General features: G+C 53.1%; 2 protein-coding genes across 3 annotated transcripts; one reads left to right on the plus strand and one right to left on the minus strand.

Annotated features, from left to right (window-relative positions):
• The first annotated feature begins 85 nt into the window (after window positions 1–85).
• ARMC7 (armadillo repeat containing 7) lies at window positions 86–14,045 on the plus strand. Of its 2 annotated transcripts, XM_037157832.2 has the most exons (4): window positions 86–2,101; window positions 2,189–2,332; window positions 12,048–12,160; window positions 12,590–12,833. In XM_037157832.2, exons 1-4 carry the CDS (start codon window positions 2,011–2,013, stop codon window positions 12,728–12,730), a joined length of 489 nt encoding a protein of 162 aa, XP_037013727.2. In that variant the 5' UTR covers window positions 86–2,010; the 3' UTR covers window positions 12,731–12,833. The 2 variants fall into 2 exon arrangements, with proteins under 2 accessions (XP_037013727.2, XP_037013725.1); XM_037157830.2 differs by lacking the exon at window positions 12,048–12,160 and having other exon boundaries at window positions 106–2,101; window positions 12,590–14,045.
• Window positions 14,046–14,047: 2 nt separating this feature from the next.
• NT5C (5', 3'-nucleotidase, cytosolic) lies at window positions 14,048–16,373 on the minus strand. The gene is made up of 5 exons (XM_037157829.2): window positions 15,397–16,373; window positions 14,980–15,080; window positions 14,850–14,910; window positions 14,528–14,642; window positions 14,048–14,413 (listed from the first exon to the last, which is right to left on the minus strand). Exons 1-5 carry the CDS (start codon window positions 15,589–15,591, stop codon window positions 14,247–14,249), a joined length of 639 nt encoding a protein of 212 aa, XP_037013724.1. The 5' UTR covers window positions 15,592–16,373; the 3' UTR covers window positions 14,048–14,246.
• Window positions 16,374–17,425: the final 1,052 nt, after the last annotated feature.

A 17,425-nucleotide genomic window follows, 5' to 3' on the forward strand; every position in this document is an offset into this window, starting at 1 on the left:
TAGGGGGCACACAAGAGACAACCACACACGGATGTTTCTCTTCCTCCGTTCCCCTCTAAAAAATAAAATCTTTAAATATATATATTACTATTTTAAAAAGAGAGGGAGGGAGGAAGACAGGGGGAGAAACATCAATGTGAGAGAGAAACACTGGTCAACTGCCTTTCGTATGTGCCCCGACCAAGGACAGGACCTGAAACTCAGGTCTGTGCCTTGACCGGGAATCAAACCAGTGACCCTTTGCTTTGAGGGACGACACCCAACCAACTGAGCCACACTGTTCAGGACAAAACAGATTCCTTTTAAGGAAAAAAAGATTATTAGTGAACATTCAGCATAGAAAACGTGGCCCTCTGTCTACAGTAGCAATAGTTGCTAGGCTCTCCTCAACAAATATTTAAGCACCTACTGTGTGCCAGGAACTGGGCATATAGGAGTGAGAAGTGGTTGCTGCCCTCAGCACAAAACCAAGAACTGGGACTTTCTCCCCAAGGAGGAGGGCCACTGAGGCCTTGGGAGGAAACAAATGAAGAAAGATAGGTGGCCTGTCTGATTCCAGAAACCACACTTAGCTGATTTCCTGAGAACCCTCTAGACAGGGTCTGGCACCATTCCTGGGGAGCACAGGTTGGAGCTCTCTTCCATCCTGCCCGCAAGCCCTGACCTTCTGGTCCCCAAGCCTTTGCTGCTCTGTCCAGCCAGAGGGAGAGAAGTCCCCGGGCCACCCTGGGCTGAGATGTACATGCCCAGGAATGTAGTGCCCCAGAGAAGCTGAAGGGCCCAATAAGGGTCCTGGGGCCACCACTATCACAGAGCAGCCACAGTACCCAAGTGTAGCTCCTGCCCCAGGGCGTGTGCATAGGGCAGGGGCTAACCACAGGGATCTGAGCCCATGCCATGTGGGGCTTGCTCCCAATGGGACGGTGGCAGGATGGAGTATGGCCCAGGACCAAAGGTGCATGGTCCTCACGCTCAAGAAGCTCACGGCCCAAGCCTCCTTTACCCTCACGTTTTCAGTCAGATGGTAGGGCGGCAGAACCACCTCCTTCCCTGGGGCTTTAGTCCCTGCGCCTACGAGGCCTCCTTCACATATCACCTTCCTGAGAAGCACCAAGAAAGAACTGGACAGAAGGGCTTCCACATGCAGGGCTGCTGCCCAACGCAAAAAGCTGCCAAAAACGGTACATTTGGGTGAAAGCAGGTTCCTACCCCCTATCGGTGCTGCCCAGCGCTCCCTGTCCACCTGGCTGACAAGAGCTTTACCCAGTTCACGAGATTTCTGGCCAGAGGTGGAACTCAGCTCGTGCCTGGGGAGCAGGGAGCACCAGGCTTGCACGGCTTTCTGGAAAAGCCGACCAGAAAGCAGTGTCAAAGGACCCAAGGAGCGGGGTGGGGAGCCGTGGTCGTCCACAGGCAACTGACGCCCACGCTCCAGAGGGGCGTCAGATGCAAGAGGATCTGGAGGTGGTTCTGCCTCCAGAGCTCCCCACACGGAGCCCTCCGGCGCCTCTACGCTCTCAAGGAGCCTCGAAAAGTCCCTCAAAGAATTTGCAGCCTCCTGCCGCCTGCTGGAGCGCTAAAGCGTGAAGCGAATTGCACACGCGTGCGCGAAGATCAGACAGCTCCGCCCCTGGTCCGCCTCTGCCTGCCCCTTCCCGCCCTCTGGGGCGGAGCTAAGTGCGGCTTCCGGCGGAAGCTTGGGATCAAGCGGAAAACCCTACCTACTAGCCAGGGGTTTGGTGGTGCTACTTCCTCCTCCCTCGCGCAGTTGTTTCCGAATCTCCTGCGCTTCAGTTTTCACGCCCATCTCCTACAAGGAGATACCTGATACTGCTCCTCATCCCAATTACAGCTGCAAATTACCGCAGGGCCCGAGGCCGGGAAACGGACCTGTATCCCGCCCCGGTCCGCCCTTGCCCAGCGAGGCCCTGTGAGGTTCTGGCACGACGTTCCGGCCTCATCTGCCACATTCCCCTGCCTGTCCCCCGCGGACCCTCTTCCACCCCGACCATGGCCCAGAAGCCAAAGGTAGACCCTCACGTAGGGCGACTGGGATACCTGCAGGCGCTGGTCACGGAATTCCAGGAGACGGAGAGCCAAGGTGAGAGCGACAGGGTGAGGGTCAGGGAGCGGGGCAGCCCGAGACCGTTGCCCCGGACCTTGCTCCAGTGACGCTTTTCCGCTGCAGACGCCAAGGAGCAAGTCCTCGCCAACCTCGCCAACTTCGCCTATGACCCCAGCAACTACCAGTATCTGCGACAGCTGCAGGTCTTGGACTTATTCCTCGATTCGCTGTCGGAGGAGAACGAGACCCTGGTGGAGTTCGCTATCGGTAAGGACGGGGCCGGTCTCCCAGGTGCCCGGTGGTGGGCTGTGGCGAGAGAAGTGAGCGCGAGGTGAGTCTTCGGGGAAGGGATCCCGGGCAGGCCCCCGCTCAGCGGCAGTGGCAGGCTTCGCCGATCACAATGTCCAGGCCTCAGCCAGCTGGGGTCAGGCCTGCGACTCTCGCCCAGGACTCCCCCCGCAGGCCCGCCGTCCCTTCCGTTGAGAGATGAGATCGTAACTGGGGGAATGGGTTGAAGCCACTTGGAGGGGAAAAATTTAGAGTGCTCTTTTAAACAGCTTTATTTTAATGTGTCAATATCAAGAGAGATAGGGGTGATTTGGAATGGCTTGTCATTCCTGTGGTTGTTACAGCCTAAGATCCATTAAGTCATTCACTGGGCAGACATGACATTTATTGGGCGCGAATAAATGTGAGCGAGGGCTCTGAGTGCCGGAGAGATGGCCAACAAGTCGGGAAAGGTCTTCGCCCTCAGGGAGCTTCGATTCTAAGAGGGGCAGACAGATGGTGAGCAAACAAACCAAAAAGGGGAGACTCGGGAGGAAATAGGGGATGATGAGTAGAGCAATGGGAGACAGGGGCTGCTTCCGTTTGGGCCCTGCTGGGCAGGCATCCGAGGCAAAGGCACATCGTGGGGAGGAAGAGCCCCCGGGAAGGCCAACGTGTCTGGATTGCGGTGAGCGAAGCAGAGAGGGACACGATGAGGCTAGCGAGGCTGCAGCACCAGGGCTTCCAGGGGCTCGGATCTCGGCCACGGGAAAGTTTGGAATTTATTCTGAGAGGAAAACAAAAATTCTTTTCCAGCATGCATCTTTAGAAAATACCATTTCTGCCCTGACCGGTGTTGCCCCATTGGTTGGGTGTCGTCCTGCAAAGCGCAAGGTCTTTGGTTTGATTCTGGGTCTGGGCACATGAGCAGGTTGTGGGTTCAGTCCTGGGGTTGGAGTGCAGGTGAGAGGCAACCCATTGCTACTTCTCTCGCTCATCCATGTTTCCCTGCCTTTCTTTCTCCCTCCCTTCTAAAAATAAATAAAATTTAAAAAATGTTAAATAAATAAAAAAATAACGTTTCTCTATATAGTGAAAGTAATCTGTGTGGGGAAAGAAGCTTTAATAATTATTCTGTTGTCACCTAATACCCAATTATGCAAATTTTTGTCATAGTTCCCAAAGGGACATTTTTGGGGGTTGGTTTGTGTAAACCAGGATCCATGCAATTCAATCTGGTTGTTATGTGCCTTAGAGCTCGTCTCTCTCTTTTAAAATAGATTTTGCATTTTAGAACAGTTTTAGAAAAATTGCAAAGGTAATACAGACAGTTGCCATTTATGCCACACTCAGTTTCCCTATTATTATCTTACATTAGTGCTGTGCATTTGTTACATGTAACAAACTGGTCTTCATACATTATTATTATTATTATTATTATTATTATTATTATTATTATTATTAACTAAAGACTGTACTTTATTCAGATTGTTTTAACCTAAGGTCTATGTCCTGGTCAGGATCCCATCCAGGACCCTGCGTTACTTTCACTTGTCATATCTCCCTAGGCTCCTCCTCTTAGATTCTTTGTTTTCATTTTTTGATACTTTTGAGGAGTGTGGGCAGGTATTTTGCAGACTGCCCCTCAGTGGGAAGGTGGTACTTTTCTCACAATTGGACTGGTTTTGGGGAGGACAGCCACAGAGCTGAAGCGCCCTGTGCAGCCCGTCAGAGCGGGGCTGTGCTCCCTGCACGGCTGACCACTTTTGGTGGCAGCTTTGATGCCCCGGTGGAGGAGGAGTTTGTCAGGTGTGTCTACCTAAAGTTGCTGTCTTACCCCTCTTCCCTATTGTACCCTCTGGAAGGAAGTCACTGAGTAAATTATCTCCCTTTTAGGCTTTTTTTTCATAACACTTATTGTTAAAGGACCCAGACCAGTTTTGTAGAACGCCCACCTTCCAGATTATCTGGCTGCCTCTTCATGGTGTTTATTTGTTCCTCTGTCCCCTTAAATTTCCTGTAACCTAGAAATGAGATCGAAAGCCTTGACAGAGCCAAGAAACACTTTACTTTCTGAACACATCAGAGGTGAGTGTAGTTTGAATTCCGGAAGACCACCCAGGTCTGCCCCTCATGTTTGCAGTGCTGGGGCTGGGGCACAGGTGGGGGTCGCCCCTCCTCTTCCCACCGCAGCAGGCCTCGCACCTGTGTGTGGACATCCCAGCTCTGTTCACACCCCCACACACACCTGCTGCGGCCTCTCCTTGGACTCGGAGTATGCATACCCTCCTCGGTCTTCCCCCTGGGAGTCAGGATTTAGGAAGAGGCCCACGCAGCTGTGGGTGGAGGCGCAGGCCCTGGTGTAGGGAACGCAAGCCTTTGGGCGGGCTCCCGGGATTTTCCAACCGGTGGAGGAGACCAGAGTGAGCCCCTCCACGGCAGGGCCGGCCAGGCACAGCAGCGCCCAGGTCTGCTGGAGTGGTGCTAGCTCCTGTCCCTGGCCATCTGGAAGGTTATTATGCTAAATAAATATTCTAAAAAATTGGTACTTTAAGATGTTCACCAGTGTAAGCTCACCACCCCCTCCCTCTTTATAACTCGGCTCCATAGCTCCTGACATCTGCATGGTGACAGCGGCCCCTGCGGTACCATGCAGTCAAACCTCACCTGGCAGTGATAGAGCTCCTCCAACTCAATCTTTTGACTCTGGAAAAAACTTGCCTAAAAAGAGTAGTCACCTGGGAAAAGTTTTTACAGGACAAGAGGTGACTTTTCCCAGGCAGGAGTGCTCTGAGACCCTGGCCCACTGAGCTGGGCCTGAGTGCTCGCACTCCTGGGCGGCTTCCCTGCCTTACTTCTCCTAGATGCCTTTTCCTCCTTGTTCCTTCCTCCTCGTTCCCAGACTGAGGACCAGAGCAAGGTCCTCAGTCCCAGGAGCAGTAACTTTCTCAGCTGTCCCTTCAAAGGATCCTTTCGGATTACATTTCTCTCTTATTTATTGTGCGTAACTTAAAAGGAGAGCCCCAGGGGGTACTTAGAAGCGGATTTTGTCACTGCTGTTGTTTTCTCTTACTGTGCCTGGCACTTATGCTGTTGTTGAAAGGCCGTGTGCCGTCCTTGGTCATTTTGAGTCTTCCATCTCTGGTGGCAGGCCGAGAGGGTGATCGCCGCGAGGGCAGAGTGCAGGATTGCTTACCTTTACGTCCTGGATGCCCTGGCCTTTTGGTCTGGACAGAAGGTCCCAAAAGGCGCAGAGCCCTGGCTGTGACTTGGCTCCACAGCCCTGAGTGGGGTTGGCTGTGCAGCAGCTGGCAGAGAGGAGAGCTGGGTTAGATTGCCCGTGACCGTGGCTTACAGAACCAAAATCTGTAGTTGTTTGTTTTTTAAAGATTTTATTTATTTATCTTTAGAGGGGAGGGGAAGGAGAGAGGGAGAGAAATACCAATGTATGGTTGCCTCTTGTGCGTCCCCTGTTGGGAACTGGCCTGCAACCCAGGCATGCTCCCCCACTGGGAATCGAACTGCAATTGTTTGGTTCATAGGCCCGTGCTCAATCCACTGAGCTATACCAGCCAGGGCTGTTGGTTGCTTATTGGCAAGGAACATGAATGAATTTGGTAAGAGCTAGACTTTGGGGTCAGGCAGGCCTGGGCTTCAGTCTTTGCTGCCCTCCTTAAGTCCTGGTGCCTGATTTCCCTCCCCCCACCGTCCGCCCGAGGGGCAGTATCAGTGCCCACCTGGAAGAGGGATAGGAGGTAAATGACTTGGAGTGTCTGCAGCTGTGGGGCCCCCTGGTCCTCGGAGCCCCCTTGAGGATAAACAGTTCCCTCATGTTCTGGAGAGGTGTGGTGGGCGAGATCACGGCCTCTCAAGGGAACCACCTCTCTGCTCCAGGGAGTCTTTCCCTCTGGGAAAACACCATCAGGTGGCAGGAAAAGCCAGGAAAGTCGATCAGAAGCAGGTTCAGGTGGAGCGAGCCTGGCTGTGGCACTGGCGCCACCCTCAGCCTCTCAGCTGCAACGCTGGTGCTGTCCCACTGGCTCGGACCTGTGATGATAGCTCCATGGATGGAGCCCCTTCCGTGTGCCACGCACTGGCCTCCTGCGCTTTATCCCGTGGACCCTGAAACAGCGCTGAAAGCAGGTGGGCTCTTAACAGGCATTTTCCAACAATGAATCTGAGGCTTTGGAGGGGGGTTGCTCAGAAGTTTAAAGAGTGCCGGACCTGGGACTTAAACCCAAGGCTGTCAGGTTCTAGAAGCTGCTCCCATGGCCACTCTCCTGCCACCTTTCCTGGATGCCGACCCCATGCCCACTGTGTGCCCTCCTTGTACCAGCACTGCCTGCAAGGTCTCTGAATTTGTCACCAACCGCAAGGTATGCAGAACTGGGCCCTCTTCACATGTGAGGAGACAACACCTCGCTGAGGTTTGGTCCATTTCCTGAGGCTCAAGGTTGACCCCAGTCTTCTGGATCCAAACTCTGTGCCCAGGGGACCCAGCTGCCAGAGCCAGGCGCACAGTCCAGCGAATCCTCATCCCTGAATCTTTGTGTCTGGTCCCAGAGTATCCCTCAGACTGTTCTGGTGGCAAGTCACCCCTGGCGCAGGTGTTTATGAGGAGCTGCCACCAGGAGATGGTCCTGCTTGTGCCAGGACAGGGGTGGGAAGTGGGTGAATCATGAGAACCAAGTATGAAGCCAGGATCTCTGCAAATACTTGAGTGAGTGTTCCAAGCTCATGCCCCAAATAAAAACTCTGGCAGCCTTTGGCATTAAGTTGGAAATGCTTTCCCAAAGCACCACTGGCTGACTCTCAGACGTCCACACCTCCACCATCCTAGATGCTGTGTGCGGACGTGCAGGGACCAGAAGAGCATTCTCTACTTACGTGAAAACTGGTTAAATCCTAGGATATCACACAATACTTGGCAGTCTTGGTACTAAAACCAAGTTCAAGTAGGTTGCCTCCCAGAATGCAGGTTAAAAGCCCTTTCCTTGTGTGCTATTTCCTTCAATACATGTAGCTGCCACCAGGTGGCGGTGGCGTGCAGAAAAAGGTTGGTAGATCCTCCTAGGCCTCCCTTTGGTTTTGTTTTTTACTTAATCTTTGTTGTATTTTTTCCATTAACATTTAGTCCCCTTATACCTCACTTCTCCCCAGCAATCACCCCACTGTTGTCCATGTCCACAAGTCCTTTTTCCTCTTTGCCCAATCCCTCCACCCCCCACTGTCATCTGCTCTCTGTGTCTGAGCCCGTCCCCATTTTCCTTGTTAGTTTGGTCTGTTCATTAGATTCCACATATGAGTCAGATCACACGGTACTTGTCTTTCTCTGACTGGCTTATTTCACTTACCATAATGTTCTCCAGGTCCACCCATGTTGTCGCAGAGGGTAAAATTTTCTTCTTTTTTATAGCCAGGTAGGATTCCATCGTGTAACTGTCCCGTCATTGTTTGATCCGCCTATCTACCTGGGCTGCTTCCACCTCTTGGCGATTGTAAATGACGCTGCAGTGAACATAGCGGTGCTTATGTTCTTTCAGATCAGTGTTTTGGGTCCCTTTCCAATGTCTTGCTCTTTCCCTTCTCCTTCCAGCGCCCCTGTGACGTGAGTGTTGGCTTGGAGTTGTTCCAGAGGCTCCTGACACTGTCCTTGCTTTTTTGGATTCTTTTTTCTTCTTGCTCTTCTGTTGGTTGTTTTTGCTTCCTTATGTTCCAAACCATTGATTTGATTCTTGGCTTCATCTGACACTCTCCTGTTTTCCCCTGTAAGTTGTTCTTTATTTCAATTAATGTATCTTTCATTCCTAACTGGATCTGTTTTATGCTGCTGAGGTCCTCCCTGAGCTCCCTGAGCATCCGTATAACCAGTGTGTTGAACTCTGCATCTGATAGATTGCTTGTCTCCATTTCATTTGGCTCTTTTTGGAGTTTTGATCTGTTCTTTCATTTTAGCCATGTTTCTTTGTCTTATCGTTTTGGCAGCCTCCCTGTGTTTGTTTCTATGTATTAGGTAGAGCTGCTTTGACTCCCTGGCTTGGTTGTGTGGCCTAAGGTAGTAGGTGTCCTGTAGGGTCCATGGCACCCCTATAACCCTAGCTGGGTACTTGAGGTGCACCCTTTGTATGGGCTGAGTACACCTTCCTCTTGTAGTTGAGCCTTGATTGCTGTTGGCAGGTCATTGGGAGGGATTTGCCCAGGCCAGTCAGCTGCAAGCATTGGCTGTGACCACTTATCACCAACCTCTGTCTTCCATGGAGGATCATTCTTGAAGGCTCCAGTGTAGTCTGTAGCTGTCCACGGGGTGTACTGGCTCTAGAGTTTCCCAGGTGGTTCAGGCCAAGGTCAGCCCCCACCCGTATTCTGCTCAGGGCCACCCTGCCTGAGCTATAAAGCAGTCTGAGATGGCTGCTATTTGTGCTGGGCTCGGGAGATTTCCAGGAGAAACCAAGCTGTGAATCTAGGCTGGCTGCTGCTGGCGCTGAGCCTGGGGACACTTGCAAGAGGTACCTCATGGGGGTTGGGGAGCTGGAAGCTCACTGTGGTGCGCTCTTCCTTGTTTGCTAGGATTTAGGAAGTTGTGGAGCATGAGCCCAGCCCAGCCATTCAGATGGAAAAGTCCCTGTTAACAGTTTGGGTGATTTGTGGTTCCTCTCAGTAGGACGGAATCTCAGGGGGTCTCTGGGGGTCTCCGGGGCAGGGCAAACAGTGTTAGCCAGGTTGGTGGAGTCTCAGGTTTGGCACCTGACTTCCATTCAGGGCAGTTTCTGATGGTTTTGAGTGATGGTGGTTCTGTATTTTAGTTGTAATTTTGATGCTATTGTGCAAGGAGGTGAGCCGTGTTTGCCCACGCTGTCATCCCGACTAGGAGTCCAAAGCAGGTTTTCAGAGCCTCTCTTTGGAAAACAGTATTTAGTAAAATTGGAGATAAGCATATCCCACGAGCTGGCAGTTACATTCACAAGGTTAGGGCAGATGTATGTGTGCAGAAATGCCACTGGTAACATGGTGTGCAGCAGCCCCAAACCAGAAACAGTAACAGTAGAATGGATGCCAATAGTGTGGGATATTGATACTATTAACCAAGGTGAATGAACAGCTGACCACTACATGCAATAATGTTGCTAGACACAATACTACAGTGTGGTTGCATTTCTGCAAAGTCCAAGAGAGGCAGGCGTGAACTATAGTGTTGAGGGATGTATGTGTAAAAATTTTTTAATTAAAAATATAAAAAGTTCTGCTTACGAAAAACTATGTTGTTAAATTCTTTCAAACTAGGAAGGTGTCTCCCTCCAAGGGAGAGAACTGGATCAGGGAGGGACACGGGAAGGCTCTGGATCGCCAACGATGTTTTCTTCCTGACCTCAGTGCTGGTCACGCAGGCGTGTGCTTTATCATTGTTCACCTCTGCTGTGTGTGTCAGCCCTTTTTTGTGTGTGTGTGTGTGGTTTGCACATATGGCCACGTACCAGCCTCTGGGACTGTGAACAGGTGCATTCTTTGTCCACAGCCACTGTGTGCCAGGAAGGGGCCTGCATCTCGTTACTTAATCCTCTCTCCCCATTTGACCAATGAAACCGAGGCTTAGAGAAGTCGAGTTGCTTGCTCTGGTCTCCCAAGTCCTCAGCAGCAGTCCTGGGATTCTAACTGGATCTGCCCGCCACAGAGCCCTTGCTCTGTCTCCTCCTCTGGGCTCCCCTGTACTCCCTTCCCCCACCGATCCGTGAGGCCCTGCGGTCATCCATCTTTCTGCTTCAGAAGAAACCCCTCAGCCATGCACCCGTGGCAGAGTTCCCCTTACAAAAATGGGGTGATGTCCAGGTTTTCCCCACTGCTCCTCCTTCACTAGGTCAGCAGGCTGTCCTTGCCTGGACAAGGGCCACCTCCGCCATCCCTCCCTGTTGGGATTTACAAGCGTTTAAATTGTACGTGAATCCTTTTTCTCCTATTCTACACATGTGGTAGTATGCTATATCAATATTCTTTCTTTTTTTTAAAGATTGTGTCTATTTTACAGAGAAGGGAGGGAGAGAGGGAGAGAGACATCAGTGTGTAGTTGCATCTTGCATGCCCCCTACTGGGGACCTGGCCCACAACCCAGGCATGTGCCCTGACTGGGAATCAAACTGGCACCCCTTTGGTTTGCAGTCCGCCGCTCAATCCACTAAGATACTCTGGCCAGGGTGCTATATCAGTATTCTGCTCTTTTTTTTTTTTTTTAACTCAGCAACATATCTTGACACACCTGCAGTATCCGTCCATAAGGAGCTGCCTCGTGCTGCACGTGGCATGAAGTGGCGTGGTCGTCCGTGGCCGGGAGGGGCCGGGGGTCAGCCGGTTCCCGTTCTGCTCTCCCAAGCAGTGTCTCAGTGGATGACCCTGTTTTTGTGTCATTTCTCACTTGTGGGACTGGATCTGGAGGATGAGTTTCTAGAAGTGAAATTCATCAGCTGAGGTTGAAACTGTACTACAAGGTGTTTAAGGAAGTGCCCCCGCGTTCCTGCCTCCCCCACCGTCCTCCCCTCACAGACAACCAGGGAATGTGAGAACGTGTACCCCCGCCCTCCTTCTGCATCGGGGTAGCTTTCCTGGGGCACCGTTCTGTCCCTCAGACTTGAAATTCCAGCAGGAACCATTCTCACGAAGCTAAAGTGAAACCCAAGAGCACCGAGTCCCAGACGAACATGCTGACTTGGGACGGGTGTCGGGCAGCCTGGTGCCCCTGGGTGGCTGCATCCTCAGACGTGGTGACGTCTTGGGCCCTTCCCTCCAAGGGCCGACCCAGCTCCAGGCGCCAGGTGCCTGGCCAAGCCTTTGTCAGCATGATCTCATCTAATCCCTGGGACAACCCGGAGGCCCCCCTGTCCCTACCTGCAGCAGTGCCCTACCTGCTGTGTGACCCAAGGTCACCTGCCTGATCTCTCTGAGCCTCCAGCTTTCTCGTCCCAGGCTGCTCTTGGGGGTTCCTCTTTTGCCTTGGGGGGGGGGGGGGTTCTGTGGTTCCCTGCATCTAGAAGCACCCTTCTTTTGCCTCTTGTTCTCTGGCCTGTCTGGTTTGTCCAGGGCATGTTGACCAGCCAGTCAGGACTTCCTCTCCTCTTTAAATTGTAGCAGGGTTAACACAAGGTGCCAGTGCCATGATGGCAGGAAGCTCCATTCACCCAGAGGAAGTCAGCTTCCTGCCCGAGTAGCCGTGCGAGGCCCTGCACCAGGACAGGGCGGCGCTGTCTGCCCGGCAGAGGGGTTACTAAATCCAGGGGCAGTGCTCGTGGGCCTGATGCAAGAGGCGGGGGTCTGGCCATACTGCCTGGGCCATGGCTGCTTGGACCCAGAACCACAGGTCTCTCACTCTGGCCTCCTTTTTTGCCCCCGGCATCCTAGTAACAGTGATGTGAAAATGACCCTGAACCCTCTACCCTCTTGGTAAGTTATACTGCGTCCCTAACGTGGTGTGTGGCCAAGCCGCTGAGTGGGGCCCGTACCGGGTAGGTTTGTTAAGCACAGAAAGGTGTTCACAGTACTTTGTTAAGTGAACACAGTTGACTTAGGAAAAAAGAAAGGGAAGTGCCAGGTTTTTATGAAGGATGTATTTACACATTAAAAAATTACGGAGTGAAAAGCAAATGCTAAATGTCTGGGTGAGGGGATTAGAACGGTTTATATTTTGACTTACGATATTTTTAGCTTTTTAAGAAAATTCTATTTTTTTAAGAGAGAGACATCGATTTGCTGTTCCACTTCATTCATTGGTTACTTCCCATATGTGCCCTGGCTGGGGATCCCACTCGCCACCTCAGTGTTGGAATGATGCTCTTACCAGCTAAGGTACCTGGCCAGCGCTAACATTTTTAGCTTTACTGAAGTAAAATTGACATACAATAAACTGTGCATACTTACAGGGTACACTTTAATAAGTCTTGACCTACATATAACCGTGAAACCATCAACTTACCTATACTTTAAAATTCTTTTAAAGATATGGGTTTTGTTTTTGTGTTTTACTCTTAAAAAGGGGGGTGAGGGAAGTACATCAACCACCAAACTGGCCAGACCAAAAGGGTGCCCACTTCCAGAAGGCTAGGCTGCGACAGGCAGGCAGGCCTTGCTGGAACCCCGTAAGGGCGCGCTGGAGATGAGAAGGACTTTGCATCCCTTGTCCCTGGGGCACCTTGTCCCAGGCCTGGGCCCTTCCCGGACTCTGGGCAGAGGAGGAAGAAGGAGGGGCGGCCCAGGCTTACCCTGCTCTCCCCACAGGAGGCCTCTGCAACCTGTGCTCCGACAAGGCCAACAGGGAGCACATCCTGCAGGCGGGGGGTGTCCCGCTCATCACCAACTGCCTGTCCAGTCCCAGCGAGGAGACTGTGCTGTCCGCCGTCACCACGCTCATGTACCTGAGCTCGCCGGGCTCCGGTGCCCACCCCGACCTGACAGCATTGCCTGTGGTCCAGTGCATGCTGCGCTTCTCTCTCTCGGCCAACACGAGGCTCCGGAACCTGGCGCAGATCTTCCTGGAAGACTTCTGCTCCCCAAGCCTGGTGGCTGAAGCACGCCGCCGGCCGGCCCACTCTGCCCTGGGTATCCCCCTGCCAAGGACTGAGGCCCCACAGCAGTCCTGATGCAAGGAGGCCCTGAGACTGTGGTTCTCTTACTGTCAGAGACGAGCCTGACATACTGGTGGGGCTTAGGAAGCAGGGGCCCGACAGCTCCCAGCAAGCACTGTCTCTCTAAATGGTGCCTTTTCAGCCATTTTAAAGGTGAGTTTTCTCAGCCTGACAGGTGTTTACACTGTGATGAAAGGCATTAGGAGATGAGTTGAGGAAGACAGACATTGAGACACGTGAGAAGGAAACCAAAAGCAGTGCCATTTTCATAGGCGGACACGCTCACCAGGGGGAGGTGAAGGCCCTGCCTCTTGCTCTGCCCCACTGCCAGGCTCTCACCCTTGTGTGGAAGCAGTTGCTCCCTCCATCCAGACGCTTTTGCAGGTGGTTCTCCTGAGAGAAGCTGGGCTGGGGCTTAGGAACACTGCCCAAGCTTGAGGAAGGAGGCACCGTTCTTAACAGGAGTGTCTGGAGCGCTGGGCATCGGGCATGGTGGATGCAGGCCTGGAGAACTCCATGGCCCAGGATTAACCAATCAGGCCGATCTGCCAGGCACTATGGGAGGGCTTCACAGACAAGCAGGTAGTCCCTGCTGTTGAGCAGTACAGCCCAGTGACTGTTATTTAACACGGCATCAGGCATTCAGACCAAGGCCACACAGGTGATGACATCAGGACACAGGCACAGACTCTTGGAGCAGCATCTGCTCCCCCATGCCTGGGGGAGAAGTAAAGGGGAGTCCCTGCCCCTGAAAGTGTGTCTCAGGCTCGAGGGCTTTGGGGATACAAGAGGGGTGCTCAGTAGACAGAGGACCAGGCCCTGACAGTCTGTGGCTCGTAGTCCATGGTGTATGCTGGTCAGCACAGGGGAAGAGGAGAGGGACAGCCATGGAAGGCTGGGGTTCAGGAGTAACGAGGAGCCCTGGTCATTTGCACTCCCTAAGACTGACCACCTACGTGACCAAGGAAAGGCATCCAGGGGGTGTGGAGGTGGCAGGACCTAGGGCCGCTGGAGACAGGAAGGGGAAGCCCTCTTCCACCCACCTCCATTCCAGCTGCAGCCCTTGAGCTCCTGCCCCTTTACTTTCCCAAATAAAGGGTCTGAACAGAGCAGTGAGCCAAGTGTTTTATTCCAAGGTTCCTGGCTGACCTGCCACCGTGCTTCCACGCCAGCCATCTCAGGAGGTGCCAGGTGGCTGGCCTGAGAGGTCACTGTGTCTCCCTGCTCCCCAGTGCTGGGTTCGCTGCCACATGCTGCCCTGTCACTCACTCCGCTCTGCTGGGGCTCCCTGCTGGCCAGCCTTCCCTCTTTCAGCTACTGTCCATGGCCCTGGGCCCTGGTCGCCGTTTGCTGTCTATGATCTCTCTCCAGTTGTCACTCCAGGAGAGCAGCCGTCTCCTCGTGGGGGGCAGGGCCAGGTGCTGGTTGTGGTAACAGGTGAACAAGATGTGCTCCCAGCTTGGGGTTTCCTCTTGGCCTGGGTCATGGAAGAAAGGCAGTGAGCATGTAGTCTGCGATCTGGTTATTTTTGCTCCCTCTCCCTAAACCAGGAAGGCCAGATGCCTAGCTGTTGCCAAGGAAGAGATCCAACCTTGAATGGTGTCCTTGTCATCAATGAGCAGGTCCCCCAAGACCACCGTCTTGTCCCTTGTCATGATAATGCGCTCCACAAACTGGGGCCCCAGGTGCCTCTCCACCCAGTGGTACTGTGGAGGGGGCACAGATCTGTCAGTAGGGCCTGACCCGACCCTGAGTTCAGGGGCCGGTGAGAAAGTAGGTGGGTGGGGTCTGTGGCCCATGACAGACGCAGCTCCCCTCTCCCCCACCCCACACGTCCTGCGTTCCCACTGGTTTATTTTAAGATCATGACTTAGGAAGCTAAGTGTGTCTTGGACATGCTGGGGTGGCCGCACCTTCTCTCCCACACAGTGGTCAAACTTCAACAGAGGGCTGGTGCAGATGAAGACCTCGGTGCTGCAGGGAAGGAGCTAGTTAGACAGGGCGGTGCTCCCCTGCTCCCCGCCCCCTCTCCCCCTTCCTCACTCCTTCAGGGCGTTCATCTGCTGCATGGCTTCCACGGCTCCAGGGATGGGTTCCAAGTCTAGAAAAAAGCCGGGAGCTTCATACACACTGGCGACTTTGTCCTGAAAGAGAGCATTCCCATCCTGGCTTCTGCCTCGGCAAAGCCACCCCAGCTAGGATCTCAGAGATGGGGGGTGGGCTCTTTTTATCCTGGGGTGAACTGGGTATTCTTGAGTTTTGTTCACTTGAAACAGGAAGAGGGTGTCTCGGGAAATGAATCAGAGACCTACTGCCCCAGAGTGGGCCTTCTTACTCCTGTGTCCTGCGGGGTCGGAGCTCCCCTCCCGGAGACAGGGGTTGAGGATCCCTCTCCCGGGATCCTGTTGGGAGGGTCCTCCCAGGGTGCCCCGCCCTGCACCCACCACCTCCGCGCCCTACCGCTAGGTCCGGCCGCAGGGCTCGGTACTGCTCCCGAGCGAAGAAGCCGCGGCGCTCGGCCAGGGGCACGTGCGGCTCCCCGGGGAAGCGGCGGCAGAATGCCCGCAGGAGACCAGCTTCGAAGTCGGCCAGCACACCGTCCATGTCCACCAGCACCCGCACCGGCCGCCCGTGCCGCACCACTGCCGTCGCCATCGCGTGAGCACCAGGACCCGCGAAAGTGAGGAGGAACTAAGGTCCGCAGCGCTGCTTCCGGAAGTGCGATGGGCGTGGCCACTCCCACGGATTTCCCTGGGCCCCGCCCATCCGCCGCGCAGAGGCCTGCTGGCGGGAAGGCTCAGGGGATTGCCTTTCCGGTCTTCAGCTGCCGGAGGCGCCCTGGGATGCTAAATACTGAGAAGCCTCTCCTAACGCGGAGCTGAGGCTGCCTAAACCAGGGTGGCTGGCTCCCCCTTTCCTAGGATCCACGCCGCCAGTCCTTGCTTGCGGGCGCGCGGAGCGCGGCGATACCACGGACCCGGAACCGAGCTCCGGAGAAAGGAAGGCTCGGACCTGCCGATTTGGAACGGGGGGAGCTTCTACTTAAAACACACAACCCCACCTGGCAGACGATTTCTGTCAAGCTCAAGTCATCGGGACTGCCCTTCTCTGTGAAACTGGCGCTCTAGACCCGGCAGTTAGGTCCCCCGGTTTAAACAGTGCTGGATGTTGCTAAATCTTGTTGACTCCCCCTTTTGTAGATGTCAAGCAATTTCCTAAATACGTCCTTGGAGCGTATTTCCCCAGGAGCGCCCGATATGCCAAACCAATGCAGCAGAAGCGTTACAAAGAGGAGCCTGGTGTCTCATTCTACGGGGACCGAATTTAAAAAGCGCTTAAGAGGTGGAGGAAGGGAGGTGAAAGGATTAGCCAAACCGCTTACTCGTATTGCGTGACCCTTGGACGAGGACAACAGTGTGGTGATAACCTGGAGGGGGCCGCCGGGTGGAGGGGGCAAAGGGGTAAACAGAGGGGACAACTGTAACAGTCTAAACAATAAAACATACAGGGAAAAGAGATAGAACTTATTGCATAAACAGTAAACACTGAGAACGTCACTATTTTTCCTCCTTCACATTAAACCACTGAAGTCACACAAACTGGGTAAAAGTCCAAAATGTCGATTCCAGTCATTATTTTGAAGTTATTCAACTTGGGGAGGGAGGTGGGGAGGCCTAGGGGGGCTGGGGGTGGGAGTAAAAAGGCAGAAAACTGTACTTGAGCAACAATTAAAATTTTAAAAAAATTATTCAACTTCAGCCCTGACTGGTGTAGCTCAGTGGGCTGAGCCGGGCCTGAGAACTAAAGGGTCATCAGTTCGACTCCCACTCAGGGCACATGCCTGAGCTGCAGGCCACATCCCCAGTAAGGGGCATGAGAGGCAACCACACACTTACGTTTCTTTCTCCTTCCCTTCCCCTCTAAAAATGAATAAAATCTTAAAAAAAAAAAAAAAAAGATTATTCAACTTCACTTTCTAGACCCTAAGCTTTCTAACTGGAAAATTTAACACAAACCTTTAGCAAACATGTTTACATAATTTCTGAAAACTTTATGTAACATTGATAGTAAAATGACAAGGCAGGCCCCGGCTGGTGTAGCTCAGTGGATTGAGCTCAGGCCTGTGAAGCAAAGGATCGCGGTTCAATTCCCAATCAGGGCACATGCCTGGGTTGCAGGCCAGTTCCCAGTGGGGGACACATGAGAGGCAACCACACATTGATGTTTCTCTCCTTCCCTTCCCCTCTCTCTAAAAATAAATAAATAAAAAAAAATTTTTTTTTAATGACAGGCAGAACTGCCCCTCCCCTCAGAACACCTTAACTTCTTTCCAGCAGTTCAGTTTTATTTTCTGCTGTAGTAAAAAAATTAGGATCCACCTCCGGAACACCTTTTGATTGGGCATTTCTCTCCACAGAATCAACTTCAAATCCCAAGCCATACACAAATCAAGGACATCTCTTTCCCAGGAGCCCCTGCTTCCAAAGTT

The sequence above is a fragment of the Artibeus jamaicensis genome, unplaced genomic scaffold (assembly GCF_021234435.1).
Source record: "Artibeus jamaicensis isolate MK-2021 breed Jamaican fruit bat unplaced genomic scaffold, CSHL_Jam_final contig_2259, whole genome shotgun sequence".
Classification (NCBI taxonomy): Eukaryota; Metazoa; Chordata; class Mammalia; order Chiroptera; family Phyllostomidae; genus Artibeus; species Artibeus jamaicensis.

Bases quoted from the DNA above. Each gene is read 5' to 3' on its own strand.
- ARMC7 (XM_037157830.2), top strand. From the start codon at position 2,011: ATGGCCCAGAAGCCAAAGGTAGACCCTCACGTAGGGCGACTGGGATAC. The intron at 2,102-2,188 runs GTGAGAGCGACA...TTTCCGCTGCAG, and splicing joins CCAGGAGACGGAGAGCCAAG to ACGCCAAGGAGCAAGTCCTC. The intron at 2,333-12,589 runs GTAAGGACGGGG...CTCTCCCCACAG, and splicing joins CCTGGTGGAGTTCGCTATCG to GAGGCCTCTGCAACCTGTGC.
- NT5C (XM_037157829.2), bottom strand. From the start codon at position 15,591: ATGGCGACGGCAGTGGTGCGGCACGGGCGGCCGGTGCGGGTGCTGGTG. The intron at 14,911-14,979 runs GTGAGGAAGGGG...CCTTCCCTGCAG, and splicing joins CAGATGAACGCCCTGAAGGA to CACCGAGGTCTTCATCTGCA. The intron at 14,414-14,527 runs GTTGGATCTCTT...TCCATGACCCAG, and splicing joins TGACAAGGACACCATTCAAG to GCCAAGAGGAAACCCCAAGC.